Consider the following 25124-nt stretch of genomic DNA (forward strand, 5'->3'; position numbering starts at 1 on the left):
AGGAATGATGAATGAAGAGTATGTCACGGTCCTGGGTCATGTGACCAAGTTTCTTGATGTTTTGTTATTCTTTTCAGTCCAGTTTCATTTCAGTTTATCTAGTTACATTCTGTCAAGCCTAGAATCTAAACATCATGATATGGTCAATTATTTTATCGTTAAAGCAGTGCTTAAAATTCTGCTGCTTTTGCTTGTATTGGCAGAATGTAGGAAATGATACTACTATATGGGGTTTCTAAATATCACATTATAATTTGCATCCAAAGTAACACTGGACCTCTGACCAGGTCTGCCTTTCTTTCAAGTTGCCCCCAAATGTGTTATGAATATGCTTACATCTCTGCCTGTTAACAGGATTCTTTGCTAATGCTATAATCCTCAAAAACCCTTGGTGGTCCCTTTTGTTGCACATACATGGTTTGCAACAGGTGTGTCAAATACTAACATTCTTGTGTTGTTGCCACCGAAGTTATGTACTCTGTCTCACAAGTTGATAAGGCAACAGCTGGCTGCTTCTTTGTTCTCCATGACACTAAGGTATCATTCATTCAGACTTACTGAACCATATAGTACTCCTCCTATCAGTCACCTCTGCAGCCAAGCCTGAGTCACCGTGAGCTTGTATTCCCAGATCCTTGTTACTTTTCCTGTACCACAATGTTTTGTCTCCTGATTGTTTTTACGGTAATGTTCCAAAGTTGCTTCTTTGAATTGCTGCCATAGCTTACTTAAAGCAAAACTCAAATCTGGTTGCATGCAAGAGGACAAGTACATAAGGCTGCCTACTGCCTCTCTGTACATCTTGGCATTCCTCATTTTTAGCATCATCATTGTAGTTCAACTGTTCATAAGGAGTTGATCTTGGTTTACAGTCTCTCCTGCATTTTACTTACATATCTTCTGTTTGCTCAAAATCAACACTGAGAAAATGCTTGAGTTTACCCATATCTTTCATTTTGAACCTTGCAGTTAGCATTCCCTTCACAGTTTTTAAAACACTTTCATCACTGGCTACAATAATAATATCATCACCTCATAGGATGAGGATCACTTTGTCTTTTCTTGTTTTCCTTGAGTAAACACATTGATCTGCAGGACTCTGCAGGAAACTGTTTTCTATCAAACAGTCATGTCATGTCCTGTTCCAGCAAACTTGTTCACTGCTTACTTTCTTCAGAGAAATCAATTCAGTAAGGCTGATAATTCTTGGTTTACCTTTTCCAGCATAATAGTCTCTTAATATTTTCATTGTCTTGCAGCCATCAGCAGCAGCTTCTCTCATCAAAAGTGGTTAACTCTGTATAGGCCTGGGCATTCTTATCTTTATCGTCCTCGTCTTCACCATTACTATTCCACGTTGTGTCTTTCGACCTTGTAGTCTAAGACAGCGGTTCCCACCCCCGGGCCACGGACCGGTCCGTGAGTCGTTTGGTACCGAGAGTTAAAGCTCGGGTGTGAGATTTATGTTTTCAGGGTTTTTATCGTTAACTCAGTTATGTCACGACCTGCGGGATCGGCAAGGCGCTGATCAGCATCTCTCCACTCCTAGCCCCCCTTCTCTTCTCTTTTTCCTCTCTCTCTCCCTCTCCCCTGTTTTGCCGGGGCGGAACTCATGGCGGGTTCACGCCCTCGGTCCACGCCTTCCCGGATCGTGCACACCTGGGCCTCATCAGACCAGCTGGTATATTAGAAGGAGGAGATGTTCAACGCTGGATTGTTGTGAAGACTCTAGTCAGTACACGTCGAGCCCTAGTTTCCCACACTTCCGTCTCAGAAAGTTAACGTGTGTCTCGCTGTTCTAGATTCCCCGGACCCGTCCCCGTGTTTCCCCGTGTGGAGTGTGTAAGGGGTGACTGGTCACTAGCGGAGAGAGGTTGGCGTGAGCGCGTGTGTGATTCCCTTGTTTTCCCTGGAGCCCTGGAACCCTGCCTCTCACATCTTGTATATAGCACTGTCCTCGCACTGTCTGTAAATACACTTGGTGAAGATCTTGTAAATAAACCGTCTCTGTTAAAACACAACTCCGGAGTCCTGCGAGTGGATCCTCAGAGCAACCCGTGACAAGTTAACTATTTTGAAAGGATTATTTGCACGTTACCATAGCGACCAGAGAGCATTAAGGGGCAGAGAGGAGGATGTTACTGTCTGTGTTGTTGACGCATTTCAGGAGGACGCTGCTAATAAAGTTACACGATTACACAGTGAATTTGCGTTTATTATTATATTTACAAAGTTCCACACTTTTTGTCTTGGTTGTATCATTTTATTTTGTTGTATTTATCCGCGAACCTTATCATGTTGTCTGACATTAAACTGGTCCATGGTGCAAAAAAAGTTGGGGACCGCTGGTCTAAGATGTGCTAAAAATGTTGTCGCCCACAGTTCATAATTCTTCTCATGTCCATCAAAAATTTGTAAGGTTGAATAAACAGACCGTCCATTGGATCCTGTTTAGTGTGCCCACCCCCAAGCCCCTATATATAAGTGTTGTGAGAGTGTAAGTAAAGTGGATGTGTAGGCTGTGGAATAAAATTGAGGCACAGGTGGCCAGGAGCGGACAGAGGAGGAATGCCTCCCCTGCACCTCAGTGACACACCTGTACCTCAAGGCCCTGCATGTGTGGTGGTATGATGGAGCAGAAAGAGGGAGGCAGTTGGGAATGGGGAGGGAAGGATTGGGGGGGGGGCGGCAAAGTACCTCCTCCCTTGAGCCAACTCCCCTGCTGACCCCGGTAGGCAGCCCCGTTCCCTGGAATCCACCAAGGGCAGGGGGCCCGGCGACCCGGTGGCCCACCCAACCCCACTGCAGAGGAAAATTACACCCGCCCCAACATTCCATCAACTCCCAGACTCCATGAGATAATAGACAGCCAGGTTGAGTTCATCCTCCACCTCTGCTAGAGCCCTCTTCCACTTCCAGAGTGAACTCCTGGAGAGCAGAGAGCCCTGCAAAGGATGGTAACAAAGTTACCTAAACTTAGCATTTTGTGACTTACTTTTGGAAGCAGGGAAATCATAGTGTGTGTGTGTGAGCTGGCCCTGCCCCTTTGTGAGTATGGTGGTCCAAATGTGCCATAATTGTGTCTGATGAGGCATCTCTATGTCTTTGCAATATGGGTATGATAAATGTGTATTATGCTTAGGCTATCAAGATGCCATGCTGACCAGGGAAGCTCAGTCCTGCATGGACTGTTTCATATTACCAGCATGTAGTAGAGAGGCCCATGCTCTCTTTTTTGCCTCTAAACATGTCAGCCAACCACTTCCCGACATGCAGGGGTGGCTTCCAGGTTTGATGCCACACAGCTTTTGCACCCGCAGCTGCAGGTGCCGCTGCTGCTTTATTTGAAGGACCTGGTGTGCAGGCAGTTTGCCGCCCATGCTGCTTTGCACAGGTGGTCCCTTGCCTGCATTAGGTTTTCCAACATGCACAGCCAGGAGCAGATTGCCTGAGGGCCACTTCTCCTAGCAGGGACAGATTATAGACTCCCTGCTGGCTAGGCTGCACAGGATCATGTCTAATAGCCAATTCGGCATCCATTTTGTCCCTCTACCTGTGTCACCATCGGGTCACAAATCTAGCTTGGCCACCCACTTTCAGAAGGCTAGACCACCAGCCCTCCTCCCCAGTCTTGGATGCTTGTGCAAGGTGAGGAAGGTGGTTGTCTCTTAAGCAATGGCGGAGTGTTGTGTGGCCATCCTCCAGCTGCCACTCCCTTGCCCTCGCCAGGAGTCAGTGAAGATTGATTGTCAGGAGGAGGATGTCCATCCTTTCCTTCAAAGCTGTGACCTGTCCTAAGGACAACCTCTGGCTAGCTCCCCAGGAACAGAGTCAGGCCACGATTAAGTCTTGGTGTTAGGCAGGGCTCTGGGGACCCTGTGGCTCCTCCTCAGTGTCGCAACAGCATGTAGTCCACCTTCTAAGGGCTACAGCCTGAGTGTAGCAGCCAGCTCCTTTTTCGGGAGTGGGTGCTGGGTGCCCCTCAGCAGCAGCCTTCGTCTCCGTGGTCACCTTGGCATCTTGCAGGCCAACCATAGCAGGCTGCTCTGTTGTGGCCGATAAGAAATGCCTCATGTTTCTCAGAGTCTCACAACCATGCTTAATAAACATTTTGTAGCAAAATTAAGTAAACGTATGTGCTCATTTGTGCTTATTTATCCATGTAGATATACGAGCACTGACAACAGATGAAGTTGTGATCCACAAGCAGCAGAATCAGAACAAATGCAATGCTTTAATTAGACTTGCTCCGCATAATGTGCATACATGCCTTTGCAAAATCAAAACAAATGAAGCAGACTCAAGATGCTACTCAAAACACAGTGCATATATTTTATTATCCATTTGCAGTGAGATATAATATCTACCACATTCTTAAAATGAAGGCAGAAAGGCTCTGATACTAGAGAAGCACGGAGAAGAAATGTTTAATTCCCACAGCGACTTCATTTTTTTCTCCCCTGTCATCTGTCCTGTGGTTTTCCTTTTTGGAATTTCCTGGATTTACTTCCAGCGACCGCCAACCTTTCCTTTGCCATGGCCTTTTTTGCTGGAGGACAAAGAACAGAGGAAATTAAAAAAAAGAAAAAACAAGAGTAAAATCTGACTATTTGTAGAAAAGTGACTACTCACAATTTTTGGGCATGTTGGATTCTGTTCAGTAGCACAATGATCTGCAGGATCACAGAAACACAATTAACATATTCCGTTGAATAGAGTTTAGAGTAAAACGCTGAAACGTGTATATGAATTTTTACACACATTGAGCTTTTTTTTTTTTTTTTTTTTTTTTTTAATTTTTACTTTCTAGTTGTATTCATTTATCAAAAACACATCTTTGAATTGACTGCTACTGTTGAGATAGTCTACTTCAAGATGTACAGCAGGTTATCTGCCATGGTTGATGTTCAATCCCTTGCTACTCCAGTCTGCATGTCAAGGTATCCTTGGGTGAGATACTGAACCCTGAGTTGCTCTTGATGGGTTTGTTGGAGTGTGAATGTGAGCTACAGGGAGTGCAGAATTATTAGGCAAATGAGTATTTTGTCCACATCATCCTCTTCATCCATGTTGTCTTACTCCAAGCTGTATAGGCTCGAAAGCCTACTACCAATTAAGCATATTAGGTGATGTGCATCTCTGTAATGAGAAGGGGTGTGGTCTAATGACATCAACACCCTATATCAGGTGTGCATAATTATTAGGCAACGTCCTTTCCTTTGGCAAAATGGGTCAAAAGAAGGACTTGACAGGCTCAGAAAACTCAAAAATAGTGAGATATCTTGCAGAGGGATGCAGCAGTCTCAAAATTGCAAAGCTTCTGAAGCGTGATCATCGAACAATCAAGCGTTTCATTCAAAATAGTCAACAGGGTCGCAAGAAGTGTGTGGAAAAACCAAGGCGCAAAATAACTGCCCATGAACTGAGAAAAGTCAAGCGTGCAGCTGCCAAGATGCCACTTGCCACCAGTTTGGCCATATTTCAGAGCTGCAACATCACTGGAGTGCCCAAAAGCACAAGGTGTGCAATACTCAGAGACATGGCCAAGGTAAGAAAGGCTGAAAGACGACCACCACTGAACAAGACACACAAGCTGAAACGTCAAGACTGGGCCAAGAAATATCTCAAGACTGGTTTTTCTAAGGTTTTATGGACTGATGAAATGAGAGTGAGTCTTGATGGGCCAGATGGATGGGCCCGTGGCTGGATTGGTAAAGGGCAGAGAGCTCCAGTCCGACTCAGACGCCAGCAAGGTGGAGGTGGAGTACTGGTTTGGGCTGGTATCATCAAAGATGAGCTTGTGGGGCCTTTTCGGGTTGAGGATGGAGTCAAGCTCAACTCCCAGTCCTACTGCCAGTTTCTGGAAGACACCTTCTTCAAGCAGTGGTACAGGAAGAAGTCTGCATCCTTCAAGAAAAACATGATTTTCATGCAGGACAATGCTCCATCACACGCGTCCAAGTACTCCACAGCGTGGCTGGCAAGAAAGGGTATAAAAGAAGAAAAACTAATGACATGGCCTCCTTGTTCACCTGATCTGAACCCCATTGAGAACCTGTGGTCCATCATCAAATGTGAGATTTACAAGGAGGGAAAACAGTACACCTCTCTGAACAGTGTCTGGGAGGCTGTGGTTGCTGCTGCACGCAATGTTGATGGTGAACAGATCAAAACACTGACAGAATCCATGGATGGCAGGCTTTTGAGTGTCCTTGCAAAGAAAGGTGGCTATATTGGTCGCTGATTTGTTTTTGTTTTGTTTTTGAATGTCAGAAATGTATATTTGTGAATGTGGAGATGTTATATTGGTTTCACTGGTAAAAATAAATAATTGAAATGGGTATATATTTGTTTTTTGTTAAGTTGCCTAATAATTATGCACAGTAATAGTCACCTGCACACACAGATATCCCCCTAAAATAGCTGAAACTAAAAACAAACTAAAAACTACTTCCAAAAACATTCAGCTTTGATATTAATGAGTTTTTTGGGTTCATTGAGAACATGGTTGTTGTTCAATAATAACATTATTCCTCAAAAATACAACTTGCCTAATAATTCTGCACTCCCTGTAGAGAGCACTTAGCAGTGGAAACAAAGGGCTCATAATGTTTGTTTAGATGAGAGATGTTGTATACAGCACTTTATTTGTGGTCTTCTTTTGCGGCTGAACTTTGGTCGGAGCTTGATGAAACTTGCAGTTTTGAAATCTGTGAGATGTTGGCTTTTAGAAAATTAGTTGTTTGGCTGGTTAGACGGGGTTCACTTGTTTGTGTGTTATGTCAATTTCGTGAAATTATTTAACTGCTCTTTTAATGTTTTGTTGTTTTCACTGTATTTGGTGGTCATAGAAATGGTTTATATCAGAATCAGAATACTTTATTGATCCCTAGTGGAAATTATTTATATGATCTTTTAGCTAAGATTCTGAGGTTTCGGTGGATATCCCACTTGCCTGTGTTTACATAACCGACCTCATGTCACAGCCGATGAAACAGAAAGCCTTCCATTTTCGAATGTTCACTAACATACGCACAGTGGAAAGAACAAAACTGGCAGGGTAAAGTGACATTTAAAGTGATGAGGTCCGTTTGCAGTATTACCTCATATTTCTGGTGTTTCATGCACTCCATGAAATCAAACTTCTCAGATTCCAGCTGGTAGATCCAGTTCCACATTTCTTGGGCCCGTTGCCTAGAACGCAGAGTTCGTAAAGTTAGAAATGATCTTCCTTTACTTAAAGTCAGCGGTCTCCAACCTTCTTTGCGACCGGTTTAATGTCAGACAATATTTTCACGGACCGGCCTTTAAGGTGTGGCGGATAAATACAACAAAATAAAATGATACGACCGAGACAAAAACGGTGGTATTTTGTAAATATAATAATAAACGCGAATTCACTGTGTGATTGTGTAACTTTATTAGCAGCGTCCTCCTGAAGTGCGCCAACAACACTGAGAGTAACATCCTCCTCTCTGCCCCTTAATGCTCTCTGCTCGCCATGGTAACGTGTAAATATTTATTTCAAAATAAGACACACAACTATAACACATGGAAGCCCCAGGGAAACTGAGTTAATAACCCTGAGAACCATCAATTTCACGACTCACGAACTGGCCCCGGGGGTTGGGGACCGCTGCTTTAAGTCATTTAAGTGAAAAATAGATAGAATTACTTTTTGTAGCAGGCTACACATTTGTAGTCAGTGACTGTGGATTTGTCTAATTAATCTAGCTAATTTGGTTCTACAAACCACTCATTCATTGGATCTTTGAGCTTTATAAATACATTAAATCATTGTGCTGAAATCATGACATTATTGCTGCATCATCACTATCTTGAGTTTCTGTAAAATGCTTTAAGAAAAGGTGGGCTGCTTTATAGAGAAGTTATAGTAGTTATTTTATTATAATCACTACTTAGCTGTCTACAGTCCCAACTGGAGGAGACTCACTTCAGCCCGTCCTCTCTCAGAGTGTCGGTGGCTAGTGGCTGCCGTCTATCAGCCAGAGTTCTCTTCTTGATCTCTCTGCCTGTCAGGCGCTTCCCTTTCCTCGACTCTGCCTGGGACAGAACACATATGTTTCACAGTTATTCTATATGTAAACACTTACTCCATATCTCATCATCACCATCACACCCCAGACTGACAACAGCCATTTGTCTACCTTGGCCAGGAAGCCTCCAAAGTTCGCCCCCATCCCAGACAGCACTTTCTTCTTTTTTGCATCATCATCAGCTTTTCTCTTGGCCTCCTCTTCTTCTTTTCTGTGACGCTCTTCCTGTCAGATGAACGAAAACTGAGCCAGAAACACATTTGGAAACAGTTTGGCTGACCTGAGAGACACGCTGTGGTAAAATGTCCAGAGAACTGAACTGACATTTGGTATTCTTAATTCAAAACATACAGTACTGTGCCAAAGTCTAGAGCACGGGTCTCAAACTCCAGTCCTCGAGGGCCGCTGTCCTGAATCTTTTCCATGTGTCCCTGCTGCAACACACCTGAATACAATTAGTAGTTTATTAGACTCTGTAGACCTTAGCTGTGTCCCAAAACGTCGGCTGCATCCTCCGGAGGCCGCATTTGAAGGCCGATTACATCACAGCCAGGCGACGAAGGCTGTCCCAATTCGTCGACTCCTTCAAATGCGGCCGACAAATGCGTCCTTCATTTCCCCGAATTTGAAGGATGGGTCGGGTGTGTCCTTCGTGGCCCACCATATCCCAGGATTCATAGCGCGGCCCAGCCAAATTTCAGCTGCCAACAATGGCGCTACCAAGTTTTAAAATTACTCTTATTAATCTTTCTGGGCCACAAAATAAACTTTTAACATATTTTCAGTGTAAATTACAAATATCTGCTCGGTTTATCAAGACATTGCATATTTGCAAAAGTGTGCCGACGTTTTCGGAGACGTCTGTCACCCACCCGCTCGATAGCAAGCCGGGTCAATGGTCACTCCAGCCGGCGAGAGCAGCGGACTCCCGGCTTCATCGTTTTCAGACCCCCGCTGTCTTTCGCTACTCAGGTTAAACATGATATATACGTCACTCGGATAACTTAAAAATGTAATTGTTTTCCTTTTTTCTGTGTTTTATTTGTTCCGGAGTAAATCGGTTTGGCTGAGATCAAAGTTATTAGATTATTAGATTAAATACAACTTTATTAATCCATCGGGTGGGTTCCTCCGGGATTTTCCCACAGCTGAATAAACGTTAAACAGAAAACTGATTAAACAGAAGTGTGAGACGGTCGAGAATTTACGGCAGTCTCCTGTTATATTTTAGATAGCAAGGAGCAGACGGCCGAGTTTGTTAAACTCCACCGACACAGCGGTGACGCAAATCTGAAGGGTAGACCGTCCCATTTCACAGCCTCGCACTTCCGGCCTTCTCGGTCTTCGAAGGCCGGATCCTCCGAAGGATGCAGCCGACGTTTTGGGACACAGCTCTTGACTGCATGATTTCAGCCACTGGATTCATGTTACAGCAGCTCGTGAGTGAATTAACATAGTGCAATAAAAATACTTTTAGAAGTACATTTTTCCAAACACTTACATATACTTGAGTGGGGTTAGGGGTTGCCACCTCACCATGCAGTCAAGTTCTATAGATTCTTGCTAATGACCTACTAATTGTATTCAGGTGTGTTGCAGCAGGGACACATGGAAAAGATTCAGGACAGCGGCCCTTGAGGACTGAAGTTTGAGACCTCTGGTCTAGAGTAACCCCTCATTTCTTTATATTCTGCTTCCAAGGAGCCAAGTGGTCTTCAACAACAGTTCCCTATGTCTTTAGACATCGGTTTGGTATCATTTATTTCCAGTCAAGTTCTTGTACCTGACCATTTTTGGAGGTCAGGGTTTTGCCACTACACACTGATATATAGCACGTTCAATCATAAAAAAGACAGTGAGTTAGGTTGTCTCTACACATAACCTACAGTCAGCATATTTTTTTAATTGTATCTTTAGTATTTGTAGCTTTCTATCAGCCTGTTGCAAAAACACATTTGTTCTCATTTCTTCAGTTGAATCTCTAAAAATACTAAAGACAACAAATCTTGACAGACATAAAAATGTATTTTTGCACAATATTCTGTGGAATAGTCGCTGTGATGAAGCCACTTTAACCTTTCATGGCATGCATTTTTAATTTTTCTTCGCTATTTGGGCCGATTGGGACCTGATGAATGTAAAAACAAAGAATGACCAGATTTTTATTTTTACCTAATTTTTGTTTCTGAGAAAAATGAGAGCCACATATGAGGACATCCGTTTTAAATTTTGATAGAACAGTGGCAGCATAATGTCCTCGTAAGTAGATATCAGGCCCTACAGTAAAAATAGGTATTTTGGTCTCGACAACCCAAAATGTGATGTCCACATATGTGGACGGCAGGTCCTGGGAGGTTAAGGACGGGCAACGGGGGAGAAGAAGATGAAGAAGCTGGTGGAACAAAAATCAGTGGCAATGGGTGTTATGGAGTGATGGATTCACGGGAAACTTTTGATTCAAACTGTTGTTGATAAGTAAGGAGGTCAGGAGAAAGGGACTACAGTGAGGGTCTACAGCCCATCTGTTAAACCCACTGGAGTCTCTGTCATGCTTTGGGGCTCCATTCCAGCCAGTGGTGTTGGGGATCTTGTCAGAAATGATGGAATTATGATCGTAGAAAAGTACAGTCAGATTTTGATCCACCATGTTAAAACTGTTGGAAAGCATCTGACTTGCAAGCTAACTGAGGATCACTATGACAGAGAACGGGTGAAAAAGGCAGACAAACATCCGAAGACGAGCTTTGAATATCCTTCAAGAAGCCTGGAGAACTGTTCCTTAAAACGACTTAAAGAAATGACAAGAAAACCTAAGAGAGTTCAAACCGTATTGACCAAATATTACCTTTCAAGCTCATTAGAACTGTACAAACTTTGCTTTTGTCTTATATTATTGATGAAAGATTTTTAGTTTTGTGATTATGTTTAGTTGTAGCTTCATTTAAAGGAAGAAGAGCTTGTGAATTGGAACCACCACAGGAAAAGGGAGTGAGACCATACAGTGGGGCAAAAAAGTATTTAGTCAGCCACCGATTGTGCAAGTTCCCCCACCTAAAATGATGACAGAGGTCAGTAATTTGCACCAGAGGTACACTTCAACTGTGAGAGACAGAATGAAAATAAAATCCATGAATCCACATGGTAGGATTTGTAAAGAATTTATTCGTAAATCAGGGTGGAAAATAAGTATTTGGTCAATAACAAAAATACAACTCAATACTTTGTAACATAACCTTTGTTGGCAATAACAGAGGTCAAACGTTTACTATAGGTCTTTACCAGGTTTGCACACACAGTAGCTGGTATTTTGGCCCATTCCTCCATGCAGATCTTCTCGAGAGCAGTGATGTTTTGGGGCTGTCGCCGAGCAACACGGACTTTCAACTCCCGCCACAGATTTTCTATGGGGTTGAGGTCTGGAGACTGGCTAGGCCACTCCAGGACTTTCAAATGCTTCTTACGGAGCCACTCCTTTGTTGCCCGGGCGGTGTGTTTTGGATCATTGTCATGTTGGAAGACCCAGCCTCGTTTCATCTTCAAAGTTCTCACTGATGGAAGGAGGTTTTGGCTCAAAATCTCACGATACATGGCCCCATTCATTCTGTCCTTAACACGGATCAGTCGTCCTGTCCCCTTGGCAGAAAAACAGCCCCATAGCATGATGTTTCCACCCCCATGCTTCACAGTAGGTATGGTGTTCTTGGGATGCAACTCAGTATTCTTCTTCCTCCAAACACGACGAGTTGAGTTTATACCAAAAAGTTCTACTTTGGTTTCATCTGACCACATGACATTCTCCCAATCCTCTGCTGTATCATCCATGTGCTCTCTGGCAAACTTCAGACGGGCCTGGACATGCACTGGCTTCAGCAGCGGAACACGTCTGGCACTGCGGGATTTGATTCCCTGCCGTTGTAGTGTGTTACTGATGGTGACCTTTGTTACTTTGGTCCCAGCTCTCTGCAGGTCATTCACCAGGTCCCCCCGTGTGGTTCTGGGATCTTTGCTCACCGTTCTCATGATCATTTTGACCCCACGGGATGAGATCTTGCGTGGAGCCCCAGATCAAGGGAGATTATCAGTGGTCTTGTATGTCTTCCATTTTCTAATGATTGCTCCCACAGTTGATTTTTTCACACCAAGCTGCTTGCCTATTGTAGATTCACTCTTCCCAGTCTGGTGCAGGTCTACAATACTTTTCCTGGTGTCCTTCGAAAGCTCTTTGGTCTTGGCCATGGCGGAGTTTGGAGTCTGACTGTTTGAGGCTGTGGACAGGTGTCTTTTATACAGATGATGAGTTCAAACAGGTGCCATTCATACAGGTAACGAGTGGGGGACAGAAAAGCTTCTTACAGAAGACGTTACAGGTCTGTGAGAGCCAGAGATTTTCCTTGTTTGAGGTGACCAGATACTTATTTTCCACCCTGATTTACGAATAAATTCTTTACAAATCCTACCATGTGGATTCATGGATTTTTTTTTCACATTCTGTCTCTCACAGTTGAAGTGTACCTCTGGTGCAAATTACTGACCTCTGTCATCATTTTAAGTGGGGGAACTTGCACAATCGGTGGCTGACTAAATACTTTTTTGCCCCACTGTGTGTGCAGTGGAATGCTGTGACATACCATACTACCTCCTGTGTTAACAGACAAGTTAACGGTCTCTCTCTCTCTCTCCTTTTATGGAAATGTTTTGAGTTCTATACATACCAAGCTATCTCCTGTTTCAACAGACAAGCTAAAGGTCTCTCCTTTTGTGGACTCATTCCGCTTCCTGGGTACCACCATCACCCAGGACCTGAAGTGGGAGCCCACCATCACCTCCGTCATCAAGAAAGCCCAGCAGAGGATGTACTTCCTGAGGCAGCTGAAGAAATTCAACCTACCAACACGGACGATGATGCAATTCTACACTGCAATCATCGAGTCCATCCTCACCTCCTCCATCACTGTGTGGTACGCTGGAGCCACTATCAGGGACAAACAGAGACTGCAGCGTGTTGTGCGCTCTGCTGAGAAGGTGATTGGCTGCAGACTCCCATCTCTGCAGGACCTGTACACCTCCAGGACACTGGGGCGTGCAGCTCGGATCACAGCTGACCCTTCTCACCCTGGACACAGTCTGTTTGACCTGCTACCCTCAGGCAGGAGGCTCCGGTCCATTCGCACCAGAACCTCTCGCCATAAGAACAGTTTCTTCCCCTCTGCTGTTGGACACATGAACAATAACCGTATGACTGTCCCCGCCACTAACACATGACCCTACGCTGTGTCACTGCATGATTCCATGTTTTGGCACTGATCACCACCTGCACTCATGTATATATCTTTCTACGTAGCACTTTTAATTCTTATTCTTACTTTTGTTTTTTTCATGTCTATTTAAGCGCAATTTATGACAGCATGTTTGCACTGAAGCACCGCAGCAATTTCCTAATGTTGTAAACCTGCTCAACATTTGGCAATAAAACCCTTTCTGATTCTGATTCTGATTCTGATTTTAAGGAAATATTATCAGTTCCATACATGCCACTCCTACTGCTGTGTAAACTTATTTGAAGTATAAATAAAGAATGTGCTGAGAGCCCTGGGCGGTTTCTCTGTGTCACATCTGTTGTGCACACGTTGGTGCAGAGCAGATCGGACCGTGACCGCCCATGTACATGTATAATAGATATCTGAGTGTGAGTTTCGTTGCCTTCTAACAATTTTCTCCTCACAATTATGTTTCAATAAATTGGCACTCCTCTTTTTTTACAGAAATACAAAGAAATTCACAAGGGCTTGAGACTTTTGCACAATAATAATTTAAAATTATGAAGCACCGCATATTAAAGGTAATTTCACAATTTGGCTAACTCTATTAGCTTCGTCTACTTGACCTTTAAAGAAAAGCTGGAAATGCCTTCACTCTAAATATTTACAGTTATGTCAGAGTGTTACCGCAATTCTGTTCTGTCTGTCCTTCTCCTTTTCTGCTCTAACCCTCTGGATCTCAGCTCTCTCTGCACGACGATGCTCCTACAGGACAGCAAAACGTGTAATATTAAGAACAACACAGAAGAAGCATTTATCCTACACATGATTCATTTGTTGGATTCAACTGGTGTTGGTGTTGGTAGCAAAGTAAACTTACAATTCGTTCCTTAAGAGCAATGAGTTCTTCCTCGTCCTTCTTCCTCTGCTCAAAGTGTACATCGATCAGAGTGTGTAGCTCCAGTAAGTCTTTCTCCATACGTTTTCTGTGGATGTCCTGAGGCAAGAAAAATGTTTCTGTAACTTAGAAAAAGATTGAGGGTAAAGTACAAGTGCAAGATAAAACATGCAAAGACCACATGCTGAGGTCTGAACCAACCAGCTGGTTTGAACCAAGAATCTACTTGCTGTGAGGAAAGAGTGTTACCAGCTTCACTACAGTGCTGTACTGGCCAGAAACTGTTTTTCAAATAGTTTACCCAAACTTGAAATTCTTGGGACAGTTACAGTTTTCAGAAAATGTAGCATATCCGTTGATAGATCTTAGATAGACTACAGGCTGCAGGAATAATTAAATGTGACGGGAAGATTAATGTTTCTGGCATAATAACAATAAATAACATTGTATAATTAGACGCATGTGCACAAAAAGATGTGATCCTACTACCAGTCCCTGAGGAACACCGTATTCATAGAAAGATATATTACACACTGAGTTTGGATTCAGATGTGGAAGAACAATCTAAGCCACAGCGCTTAAAAGAAAATGTCCTTAAAATGCTGCAAGAGTATGTACACGGTGTTAAAGTCAATTTGCACACCTAAAACAGCAGCAAGTCTCAGATATTAACAAACTTATTCTTGCCCTGGCTGGCATGTGTTTGGCAAAGGGATTAGATCTGGTTACAGGCTAGGAATATGCAGGGACAGTGAGGGTAAAGGAAACAGAAATAATTCCAAAATTGAAACTTGACTAAGATTAAGATGACTGTGATTGCTAACTAAAAAGAGAAAAGTGTAAAAAAAAATTAAAAAAGGAATATAAAGATTGTGGTGGGCGTGGCTGCGGCATGGCTGCAGTAGAAGCTGACGCACCGGAGCTGCATCGGCTCATCACGCCGCCCTGCATAAATGGTACTGGATCCTGAGGGTGTGTTGTGGGTGATGTGTGCGGCTGGCAGAGGGAGAGCTGCAGCCAAGTTTGTGAAATAATGATTAAGTGTGCTGAAAATTATGAAAACGTGGTGAGGTCTGCCGTGGATTTATTACTAAGATGTTTTGGTTTAATATCATGTTTGTGACTTACATCAAAATCCACCCTCTCTCCTTCAGGAATCTTTGGGGGAGCAAGTTGTGGCACCATGGGTCTGAAGGTAAAAAATACGACAGATTCAAAGTGAGACTGCAGTTCTTTAAATGAATAGAGAACATCTGTTTTCTGCTACAAAACACATAAGAAAAACAGATGGAGTGAACATACTTGGGCTTGGGGCGCTCTTCTTCTGAATAAAAGAGAGACAAAGATAAAACAAATGGCTATATGAGTAAAAAGTGTTTACAATGACTGGTTGTCATTAGTCAAATACAAAATGTTGCATTCAATACACAGCAAGCATGGGAGTGAGAAAGAAATGCAACGCGGGTTTTTTAAATGTTATAACAAAATGTGAAATAATACTATTAAAAAACCTGGGCTTGGGTACACTAAACCGCTACATGAATTTGACCACATAGTTTGTATTAGGCTGTCTTGGAAGATTTTACCAGAAAATGAGGCATATGGAAAGTAATAACTTAGGAAACTACATAACATAGCTTTCAAAGGCTACAGTTAAAACTGTTGAGTCCAGTGAGAACCACAAAAGTTAACCTGCTCTCAATGTGTTAGATAATTAATGACGTAAATACAGTGCCAACAGAAAGTGATGAGTGTGACCACTTCAGGGAACTGCACGCCTACTAGATCTCACCTTCCTCCTGGGCATCTTGATCTGAAGGACCATCCACATAAAGACACAGTGAAGCATGGAAGGATGGTAACACGAAAATATGGAATGAAAAGGAGGGTTAATTGTGGGTGAAGTGTGAACATGAGCAAAGCAAGAAAGAGGAGGCAGCAACCAAAAAAGGTGGTAGGAAGGAAACAGTGGGAACAAAAATTGAAAGGAGAACAAAATACGGATGAGTAAGAAATGAAGTTGTAAAGATCCAGAAGAAGGAAGTGTAAAACAAAAGAAAGTAAAAAATAGATAAATAAATAAAAATAGATGGGGAAAAAAATGTGATAAATGAATGGGAAAAGAGGTGTGAAATGACCAGAAGAAGCTCCAGGTTATATCTGGTGCTGCAGGATTTAGCTATTTTTGGAATATATACCAATTACCGTTCTAGCTAATACCTGGATTAGAGTATTTAAAGTTGTACTGTAAATACAAATCTACGCCCAAGACTGGAAACGTGGAAACACTGTTTCTGTAAGTTGCCACTAATAAACTCATTTTAGTGGTGCTGGTAGCTAGCTAGTTTTTTCCCCCCAGCTCTCGGGCTAAGCTAAGCTAGCTGGCAGCTAGCTGTAGCTTTTACTAAAAGATGGAGTTCTATCAACCATCTCATCTAATCTTAGCATCCAAGTAATAAGCACATATTCCAAAATGCTTAGCTATTGCTTTAAAACTATCATTTCCCATCATGCAGCTAGAGCCAGTTCTACACTGGCACATGGTGGCTGTGGGAAATGTAGCCTTTTGGAATATTCTGTGAGCATTCATTATTGCAAAATGCAGATGTTTTTGCATGCATTTTAGTTTGACTCATAGACGTTCTGTGAGGTCAAACTGATTTCATGTTGGAAACGCAGGAAACACATCCATGCACTCTGTGTAATAATGAATGCCAGAATATTTCGAATGGTTCCAGATGAAGAAATGAAAACACAGTACAAGTTTTAAAAGGAAAAAATTTTCCAAAACAGAAGCTTCATATAATATTATGATGTTTTACTGAGCTTTTAAAACTGAAGTAATGTGCTTCTTTCATGTTATAAGTATTAATGAATTCTATCCATTTGTATCAAGCAAACCCAGCTTCTAAGGACAGCTTCTGTAGCTTTAGTTGCTAATTACACAGTGGTTACACTTAGCTGCCAACTTGTCTAACTGCTATGTGGTACTGGACAGTAAAAAGCTTCTTACAGTAAAGTTGTGGTCCGTAAAACCCCAACAATGAACTGAAAGTCACTAAATTTCGGAGCACAGAGCAATTACAGAGTTTGTAAAATTCCCAGTTCATTTGTTTTTATGAGCTAAGCTTGTCACATTATACATAACTTGATCCAATAAAGCAACATTTATTACTGCAGCTTTAAACGGCACACTCAAACAAATATTATAATTAACTTCTGTTTTGAGTGTTTGCTCCTTTAAAACACAGATTGCAACAACAAGCATATATGCATATATATGTGTGTGTGTGTGTATACAGATAGATAGATATGTGTGTGTGTGTGTGTGTGTGTGTGTGTGTGTGTGTGTGTGTGTGTGTGTGTGGTGTCTAAACTAGCCTGTAGGGCTAACTCTGAATCATTTAAAGTTTTCAGTCTGCTGATAAGTGAGTGACTAATGAAATGAAATGTGGCAAACTTGAGACTCAAGCTGGTGTGAATCACCCTACCTTGATATTCTTGTTGCTCTGATGGTCCATAAGAACAACAGCAGAATATTAGCCAACAATGTTGGGAAAAAAGGACACAGGGAAAAGTGATAGGTCAGTTCACCCGCAACATTTATGAATAAGAGTGCTTGGCCAACTCTTTGAGAGCATCTCTGGAGATTGAGAAAAATTCTCATCCATTCGCAATGGAAACAGTTTTTCCAACACCTTACCTCCTCCATCTTCCTCCGCCTGCTCCTCCTCCTCCTCCTGCTGCTCAGGCTCAGGCTCCTGCTCCTCCTCAACCTCTGGGAGAAGGAAAACAAAGATAAAGACCACGTCAGATGTGTGTACAATAGTACAGTCACTATATTACTATATGTGTCTGATTTAATGTGTCTTGTCCATATTAAAGACCCATGCTGATTATATAGTGTATTTAAAAGGTGGACATGTCTTGTGAACAAACCAACACAGGGTTGGCCTGCTGTAAAGCGAACCCTGGTTTGTTGACTTTTTTGGCACCAACAGAAACAATAATGGACAAAGTGATCAAGTTACAATGACACCATAAGCTAATCAGGAAAGTTTTTACTGGGGTCTTTACATTTAACTTACTCCACTTCAAAGAGTATATTTTTAAGGCATAATGGTTTTACTGCACTATGCGTGTGACTGATATGGACCGATCTGACTGAACTTACCCACTGTCTGATCCCTGGAGAGGTGAGAAAAAGGATGAGAGAAAACCAATATTTATCAGTAGGCCTGTCAGCTCATGGATTTACACTAGTGTGAAAGCTGAGAGGTGACATCAAATGAAAAACTCTTGTAAGTTCTCTTTCACTCACTCGTATTCTTCTTCTGCGTCTGACATGCCTGCAACAAAATCAAAATGCAGGATGATGACGCCAAGATGTTAAACATAAATGCAAAAGACTTTTTCCAACTGATTGCATAACTAACTAATGCATTTTTATAAAACAAAAGAGTGCAGTGATTAATGTTTTTATTATTGAAAAGAAAATAGTATTATCTCATCTTAAAATTAGGGAATAAATACAAAAGCAAATTGAAAGTCAGGGGAAATGGTAAAATGAACCAGCACTTATGTCTCATTTTCGACTCTAATGGAGCACCCAGAGCTCTTTTTACTACAAGCCGCACACACTCTGGTGAAAGCACCTGGCTGCCAGGTGGGTTTCCATAAGAGCCCAAAAAGACGTTGCTATGCAGACTAGAGGAGCCGGGGATCAACTGACTCACTCTACTTTCTGAGCCACAGTCAAAAATGATTAGTTGGATCCCTGAAAGAAGCATAAAAATCAAATCCAATAAAGTGAGAACTGCAACGATCCTATGTTTAAACAGTTATATAATTTTGCCCAGATTTAAAGCAGAGCCTACAAGGACAAAGGAACCCTTTATTCCTTCAGTACATGGAGACTGATGGTATACTACGGGCTGCCCAGAATTAAAACAGGGACGTCCAAAGACTATACAATTTATCTTGGACGATGAAAATGGATAGAAAAATTTAACTTTACAAGGGAAACAACAAGTTTTTAAATGGCTACCAGGGGTGAAACGTGACATTTCAAAACAATGCAGTGACTGCACACCACATGTGACAGATGAAGAAAACAAATAAATAAATAAATAAATATATATATATATAAATAAAATCTGCTTTTGCTGGACTATGGAAACAAAGGACCATTTGTTGTCCTCACTAAATCACAGGTGACTGACGTTTCTGTGCTCCTGCGATTAATCACTCTGGAGACAGAAAAATACACAATCCCCATCGTGACGCTTTTAGTCATACACTGTCCATCGGAGCTGCCATTGTTCTGACATAAAACCCTGCACAGAGACAAACATTCACAGTGGGTGTGCGCTGACACCGTCCTGGCAGGGGGACACGCTGGAGATGGATGAAGTGTCAACAGGTGAGAATGTGACAGGGGTCAAACACATAAAGAGCAGGAGAGATAGGGTTTCTCTCACTTTCTAGGGTCTCCCTTCTCTCTCTTGATGTTTGTCCTCAGTGCACTCTCTCAGTGGTGCGTCTGACAGGTTAGCAGGTGTGGTTTGGAAAGGTGGTGGTGGAGGTGGCTCAATTCCAAGCTTCAAATGTTCAGTCGAGCATTTTGCAAGCAGCCAGATAACTATGAAGCTCTTTCATCAGTTCATCTCAGGCGCTCCGGTCCCTGTCGCATTATTGTGTGCCCTAATACAGTACTGTGCAAAAGTCTTGAGTCAGCCTCATAACCTCCACGTAGGAGGTTATGTTTTTGGTTGTGTTAATGCGCATCATTGTGTCTGTAAACATGATAGCTCAAAAAATTGTGAAGGAATTCTGATTAAACTTTGTAAGCGGTGTGTCACGTTAGCAATCCATTAAAATGCGAAAACTGACCCAACAAAGCAATATAATTTAGAAACTACAATGTGGTAATGTTGGCTCAGCACATTTGCACATTACAGTATAAGCACAGTGTGAGAGAGAGCTTGAAACAGTGTTTGATTGATTTCCTGTTTAGATTTAAGTTTTAACAGACAGTGAAAAAAGTTCCATGTAGGAAGACCGGTCTGTTAACAATTAAAAAAATAAATAAATCACAAGACCCGTTTATCACCATTTCCATCGTGGCCTGGTCCTTTTCCTTTCGTCTTGAATCATTTATGAATTTGTGCAGTTGAACTGAAAGAGGCAGAATTGTTATTCTAGGCTGTGGCCTCTCTTCCCTCTGTGATGCAGTGCCAGCATTAGAACCACATTTGGCATACCCATCGGCTCCTTAATGCTACGTCTTAAAATCTGAAATCTTCCATGTGTTGTTACTCACCCCCTCACTCTGTGTGCATGTGTATATACAGATGGAGGAAGGCCTGTACATAAATCAGCCACAGCATTCGGAGTTGCAGCATGGCCTTAATTTTCTCTCTATACACACTAGCCACAGGTTAGCTTAGCTTAGTGCATGATATATAACTTCCAGAAACGTACTGATCCAAAACACTATCATGGATAGACATAATTATTCATCTTAAAGGACTCATCATTAAATCAAAATATTATAAAGATTCAGTCTCACTTAAAGACACTTAAAGATCATATGCCAAAAGTACACCTCCAAATCATTTGGTATGTATAAAACATAAAGCAAATTCCACACACTCACGTGGAAAGGAGGGTTAACCTTTCTGGGATTTTGATTACTCTTTATAGCAGAAAGGCCTTGTTTAGCACCCGTGTCCACGCCATTTATTAACTGCTGGATGAAGGGGCCTTTCATGTAATGTCCTTTGTGGTGTCTGGCCAGCTGCAGAGGAGGGGTGACGCAGTGAGCTCCCGGGGCGGCGCAGGGGCGGGGTGAACAGGTGTGCTGTGATTGTGTCTCTTTATATGTTGGCAGTGACAGTCGGAGGGGAGAAGCGGACGTGACAGCAGAGAGAGAGAGCGGGAGTGTCTGTGTCCCAGTAAACAAACCACAGTATTAAACAAAAGTTATGCTGTCATCATATTCGCTCCAGCGCATGTTTCTTGGGTCCAACGTTACACCCTTCCTGTCCACCCGCTTAGCTATGTTCATTCAAAACAATATTACACATCTTTCTCTTACAAAACACATGATGGGCATCATGATTGTTAATTAAAATAACACAACTAGCAGTAAATTCCCAGTAACGGACACTTATGGCAGATAACCTTAAAAATATTCTGCAGTAGATCAAAAATGGAAGAAAACCATGAATTAACATATAAGTATTACCTGATGCTGCTGAAGTGAAGCAAAGTCACAGAGGTTGGATTAGACACAGCTGAGCATTTTGCAATTTGGCATGATTTTAAACAGTTTCCATTTCTTCAGTATTGAACACCAGAAATGAGACTTTCTTGTCGGAAAACAGTTAAATTAAAAAAACAAAACAAAAAAACGACAGCGCTGTATAACGGTGGATTTGTGCAACCTGCTCTCATTTAAGTTTTTAGCTGTTTGTTGGTTGTCAAACTTCTGTGAGGTTTAACCTGAGATTCTGGCGTTTTGGGCAAAATAAATTTATATTTAAAAACCGATTCATGATTTTAATGAATCTATATCATATTATCCAAGCTAGAATCGATTTTCCGATTAAAATCGATTCTAGCTTGGATAATATTGGATAATCAAAACCCACCCCTAGTTATAAAGCTGGATTGCATTTCATTTAAATTCATTTTTAATGAATTTGAACTTTTATTTTAATGCTTTTATAATACTGGTTAATTACTGTTTGCTCAAGACACTTCTTATCAGGAATGTAAAATCCTAGAGCTTCATTAATATCATTCATTTTATGAAGTGACATTTCCTGCAGCTGTACCACCCGATTTTTACAGCTATTTCTCATTCTAACAGACTTTGTCATGGATACAAATGAAATATATGAATAATATTTTCCGAGAACAGCGTGGTTTGAAAGTCAGGGAACAACGAAAACAGGAACTGAGCATGAGATATTGTTGGAGTGCAGACAGAAAAACGTATTAACCTCCATGTAAACTCAAATCAAAGCCATGTGTCTGAAAGTACTACGATGGGAAAGCCAGGGTAAAACCTTAATTATACAAGCTCTCCTCTCCCATTGGGCGAGTGTGTTGTGCTTTCTTGCAAGAATAACAAAAGTGTTTTCAGTGCATTGACTGAGGTGGATTTGGAATGAACACCAACCTAACTGGTTTACTGGTTTCATTGTGACTGTAGGCCCACATCTGGGTGGGCCCAGCCATTTTTTACAGCAGTGAAGCCTATGAATAAAGTTATGACGCATGGTAATGAGAGAAATGACAATTGGATTCCTTAAATATTTATATTTCAACACTTCTTGCCGGTATAGCTGGAAAGTGCCTATTTGGAACTGAATGGAGGGAGGATAAGTAAACCAGGGGATCTGGAGAAGGGTCAAGTTTCAGTGGGCAACTAGCACAGGCTTTAGTGGGTTAATTTTAGTCAAGGACAACAGGTGTGTGTGTGTCATGCACAGCGCACAGCACAATATATCATTAGTTTATTTTGAGTACGAGCTATTGTGTTGTCATACTCAAAAGAGTTTGAAAGTTGGAGTTTGGAAAACAGTTTGTAAAAGGAAACAAAAATGATTCCAGAACAGCTTTTTTAAAAGCTTTTTTTACAGGCTTGTATCCATCGTTGTCAGCACATCTCTGCTTCAGTGGTTTTTAGGTTGTGTGTCCAACTTAGTGTAATGTACAGGAGTGTAACTTTATTTCTTAATGAGTCGCCTTTTTAGTCTCGTTGACCATTCAAAGTACTTTAGACTACAAGCCCTATTTTCAGTCATACAGTACTCCATGCCCTTTATCCACCTCACACACGTCCAACTGAAATGGCATGCGTATCTTCCAAATGTGGGAAAGATTCCAAAATACTTGGCAGAAACCTGTACAAGCACAGGGAGAACATGCAAGTTCCCACTGTGTTGTTTGTTTTGTTGAAATAAAGGCTCTACTGAACACGGGAACAATCCAGGCCTGAAAAACACTGGATAGTGACTAACCGGATGATGAAAGAAACAGGCATGATGTAACTGCTGGAAATGTACCACAAGCACATTTGTGCACACTTGTTAGTACATCATCCGAGTGCTAAATGAACCAGTCTGATATCAGACTATCAGCAACTGTGTCTGCTGCTGACAGTGACCGCAAAGCCACAGCGCTGATGGTGGTATGCTACACACGCACACACATACTCATAAGAGTTAATTTGCTGTCAGACAGCAAACTCTGAAGAAGCTATACAACAACTGTGTTGTGTTGATGACTGTTGACCTCTCCTTGAACACTTAATTGCTGCCTTAACAATTGTCCTGTGCAGTAACAAATCTAAAATTTATTTGGATTTTTCTCTCATATTAACACATTTAAGTTTGCCGTGTTTTCCATTTATTTTATCTGGCCTGAATTGCTGATTTTAACATTCGTATTTTACAGATTTCTCCTTTGTGCTGCGTTCAGGGATGAACATACTACAAATTTAGTTTTACTTATATTATCCCACAGAGGAAAAAAACCTCCAAAAAAATCAAATTAGAAAAAAAAGGTTATAAAATTTGCACTCTATGATGTTTAATTGTCTAACTGTTTAATTATGCTAACTGGTGAGAATAAAACCCCAGAAAGATCTCATTAAAAACCTGAAAGACATACCTGTGTGATGATGGGGTATCAGCAGACGACAAAGGCAAACAGAGGGACAGGGACAGACAGAATGGCTTTTGTACAGAGACCAGGGCAGTTTTATAGAGAGCGGCGGCGTGGCACAGTGAGTGCATGTGTGCTATCTGAATGACTATGCGTGTATGCATGCTGTGAGAATTACTGAGTGTCTGACTATACAATACAAGAATAACTGCAAGTCTGTGTGCAAAAGCATGCACATGTGTATGTGTGGCTGGAGCCAGGGGCCACAGGCGGATTAAAGGGAGGCAGAAAGATGAGCACCTCGCAGGATTAGATGGAACAGAGGGATGACCTCACTAGACAAATGGAGGGATGCCACAGGGCAGGTGGAGAGGGGTGATAAAACAGAGAGAGGGTGGGTTTGATGGATGGGGTGGATAAGGAGTGTTTTTCTTTTACTAAGTCAAACTGTTTGAACACTGGGAGGTGAATAATGAGGAGTGGAGAAGATAAAAGCGAAGAGAAGAAGCTGCTACTACAGAAGCTCACATCACGCTCGCATTTAAATCCGGCTCCCCGTCTCTCTCTGTACGGGGCCTCTACCACTACACGCTGTCTTTGGAGGAGGGCAGGACTGGGACAAAAAATCAGCCCAGGCATTTTGACCATTGACCGGCCCACCGTGGTATAATAGGAAAAGCCATAAAGCCTTTATAATAAACTTAAACTTACACTATCCTCCCTATTCTGGTATTCTAAACAGTACTTAGCAAAAATATAAAACAACCTGATTTATATTTACATATATCTCACTAATAGGGTTGCCAACTCCCAGCAAAAAAAGAAAAGAAAAAAATAGGGAACCACTCCCCCACCCTCTGCCTCAAGATGCTTAATTGACAAAACCGATTTTAATTTAATGCACTTATAAAGAAAATGCACAGAAATCTATTATTTTTCTCCAGTAATTAAGCAGATTCAACATCTTTCTTCAACAGAATTGCAGACTGCACTGATGGTACCTTCCCAAAGGAAAGAATACCACAACTTACTAGAGTATATACTAGACTTGATATTTAGTGAATACAATAATGGATTTCTATACATTTTACATCAGATGAAAACTTTGGTTGTAAGATTCAGATGATTATTTATTAAAAGCTCGACATTTTAAATGAGAATAAGAAAGAAAAGTATTTCTATTACTGGCATAATATTTAATAGTAGGGTGACCACATTTTGATTTCCAAAAAA

At 41.7% G+C, this 25124-nt stretch overlaps 1 protein-coding gene across 4 annotated transcripts; it reads right to left on the reverse strand.

Annotated features, from left to right (window-relative positions):
* Positions 1-4306: 4306 nt before the first annotated feature.
* On the reverse strand, positions 4307-24027 carry tnnt1 (troponin T type 1 (skeletal, slow)). 4 transcript variants are annotated; one of them, XM_040037314.1, is made up of 15 exons: positions 23898-24027; positions 18535-18562; positions 18388-18401; positions 17917-17991; positions 17705-17722; positions 16006-16026; positions 15516-15537; positions 15342-15402; positions 14196-14312; positions 14003-14080; positions 8169-8282; positions 7955-8064; positions 7104-7194; positions 4633-4673; positions 4307-4549 (listed from the first exon to the last, which is right to left on the reverse strand). In XM_040037314.1, the coding sequence occupies exons 2-15, from the start codon at positions 18558-18560 to the stop codon at positions 4504-4506; spliced, it is 834 nt and encodes a 277-aa protein (XP_039893248.1). In that variant the 5' UTR covers positions 18561-18562; positions 23898-24027; the 3' UTR covers positions 4307-4503. The 4 variants fall into 4 exon arrangements, with proteins under 4 accessions (XP_039893248.1, XP_039893245.1, XP_039893247.1 ...); XM_040037311.1 differs by having other exon boundaries at positions 15516-15534; positions 23898-23992; XM_040037313.1 differs by lacking the exon at positions 16006-16026 and having other exon boundaries at positions 15516-15534; positions 23898-23991.
* Positions 24028-25124: the final 1097 nt, after the last annotated feature.

The sequence above is a fragment of the Simochromis diagramma genome, unplaced genomic scaffold (genome assembly GCF_900408965.1).
Source record: "Simochromis diagramma unplaced genomic scaffold, fSimDia1.1 OVJJ01000516.1, whole genome shotgun sequence".
Lineage (NCBI taxonomy): Eukaryota > Metazoa > Chordata > Actinopteri > Cichliformes > Cichlidae > Simochromis > Simochromis diagramma.

Bases quoted from the DNA above. Each gene is read 5' to 3' on its own strand.
- tnnt1 (XM_040037314.1), bottom strand. From the start codon at position 18,560: ATGTCAGACGCAGAAGAAGAATACGA. The intron at 15,403-15,515 runs GTATGTTCACTC...TTTTACCTTCAG, and splicing joins GAAGAGCGCCCCAAGCCCAA to ACCCATGGTGCCACAACTTG. The intron at 4,674-7,103 runs GTAATACTGCAA...GTGATCCTGCAG, and splicing joins TGAAACACCAGAAATATGAG to ATCATTGTGCTACTGAACAG.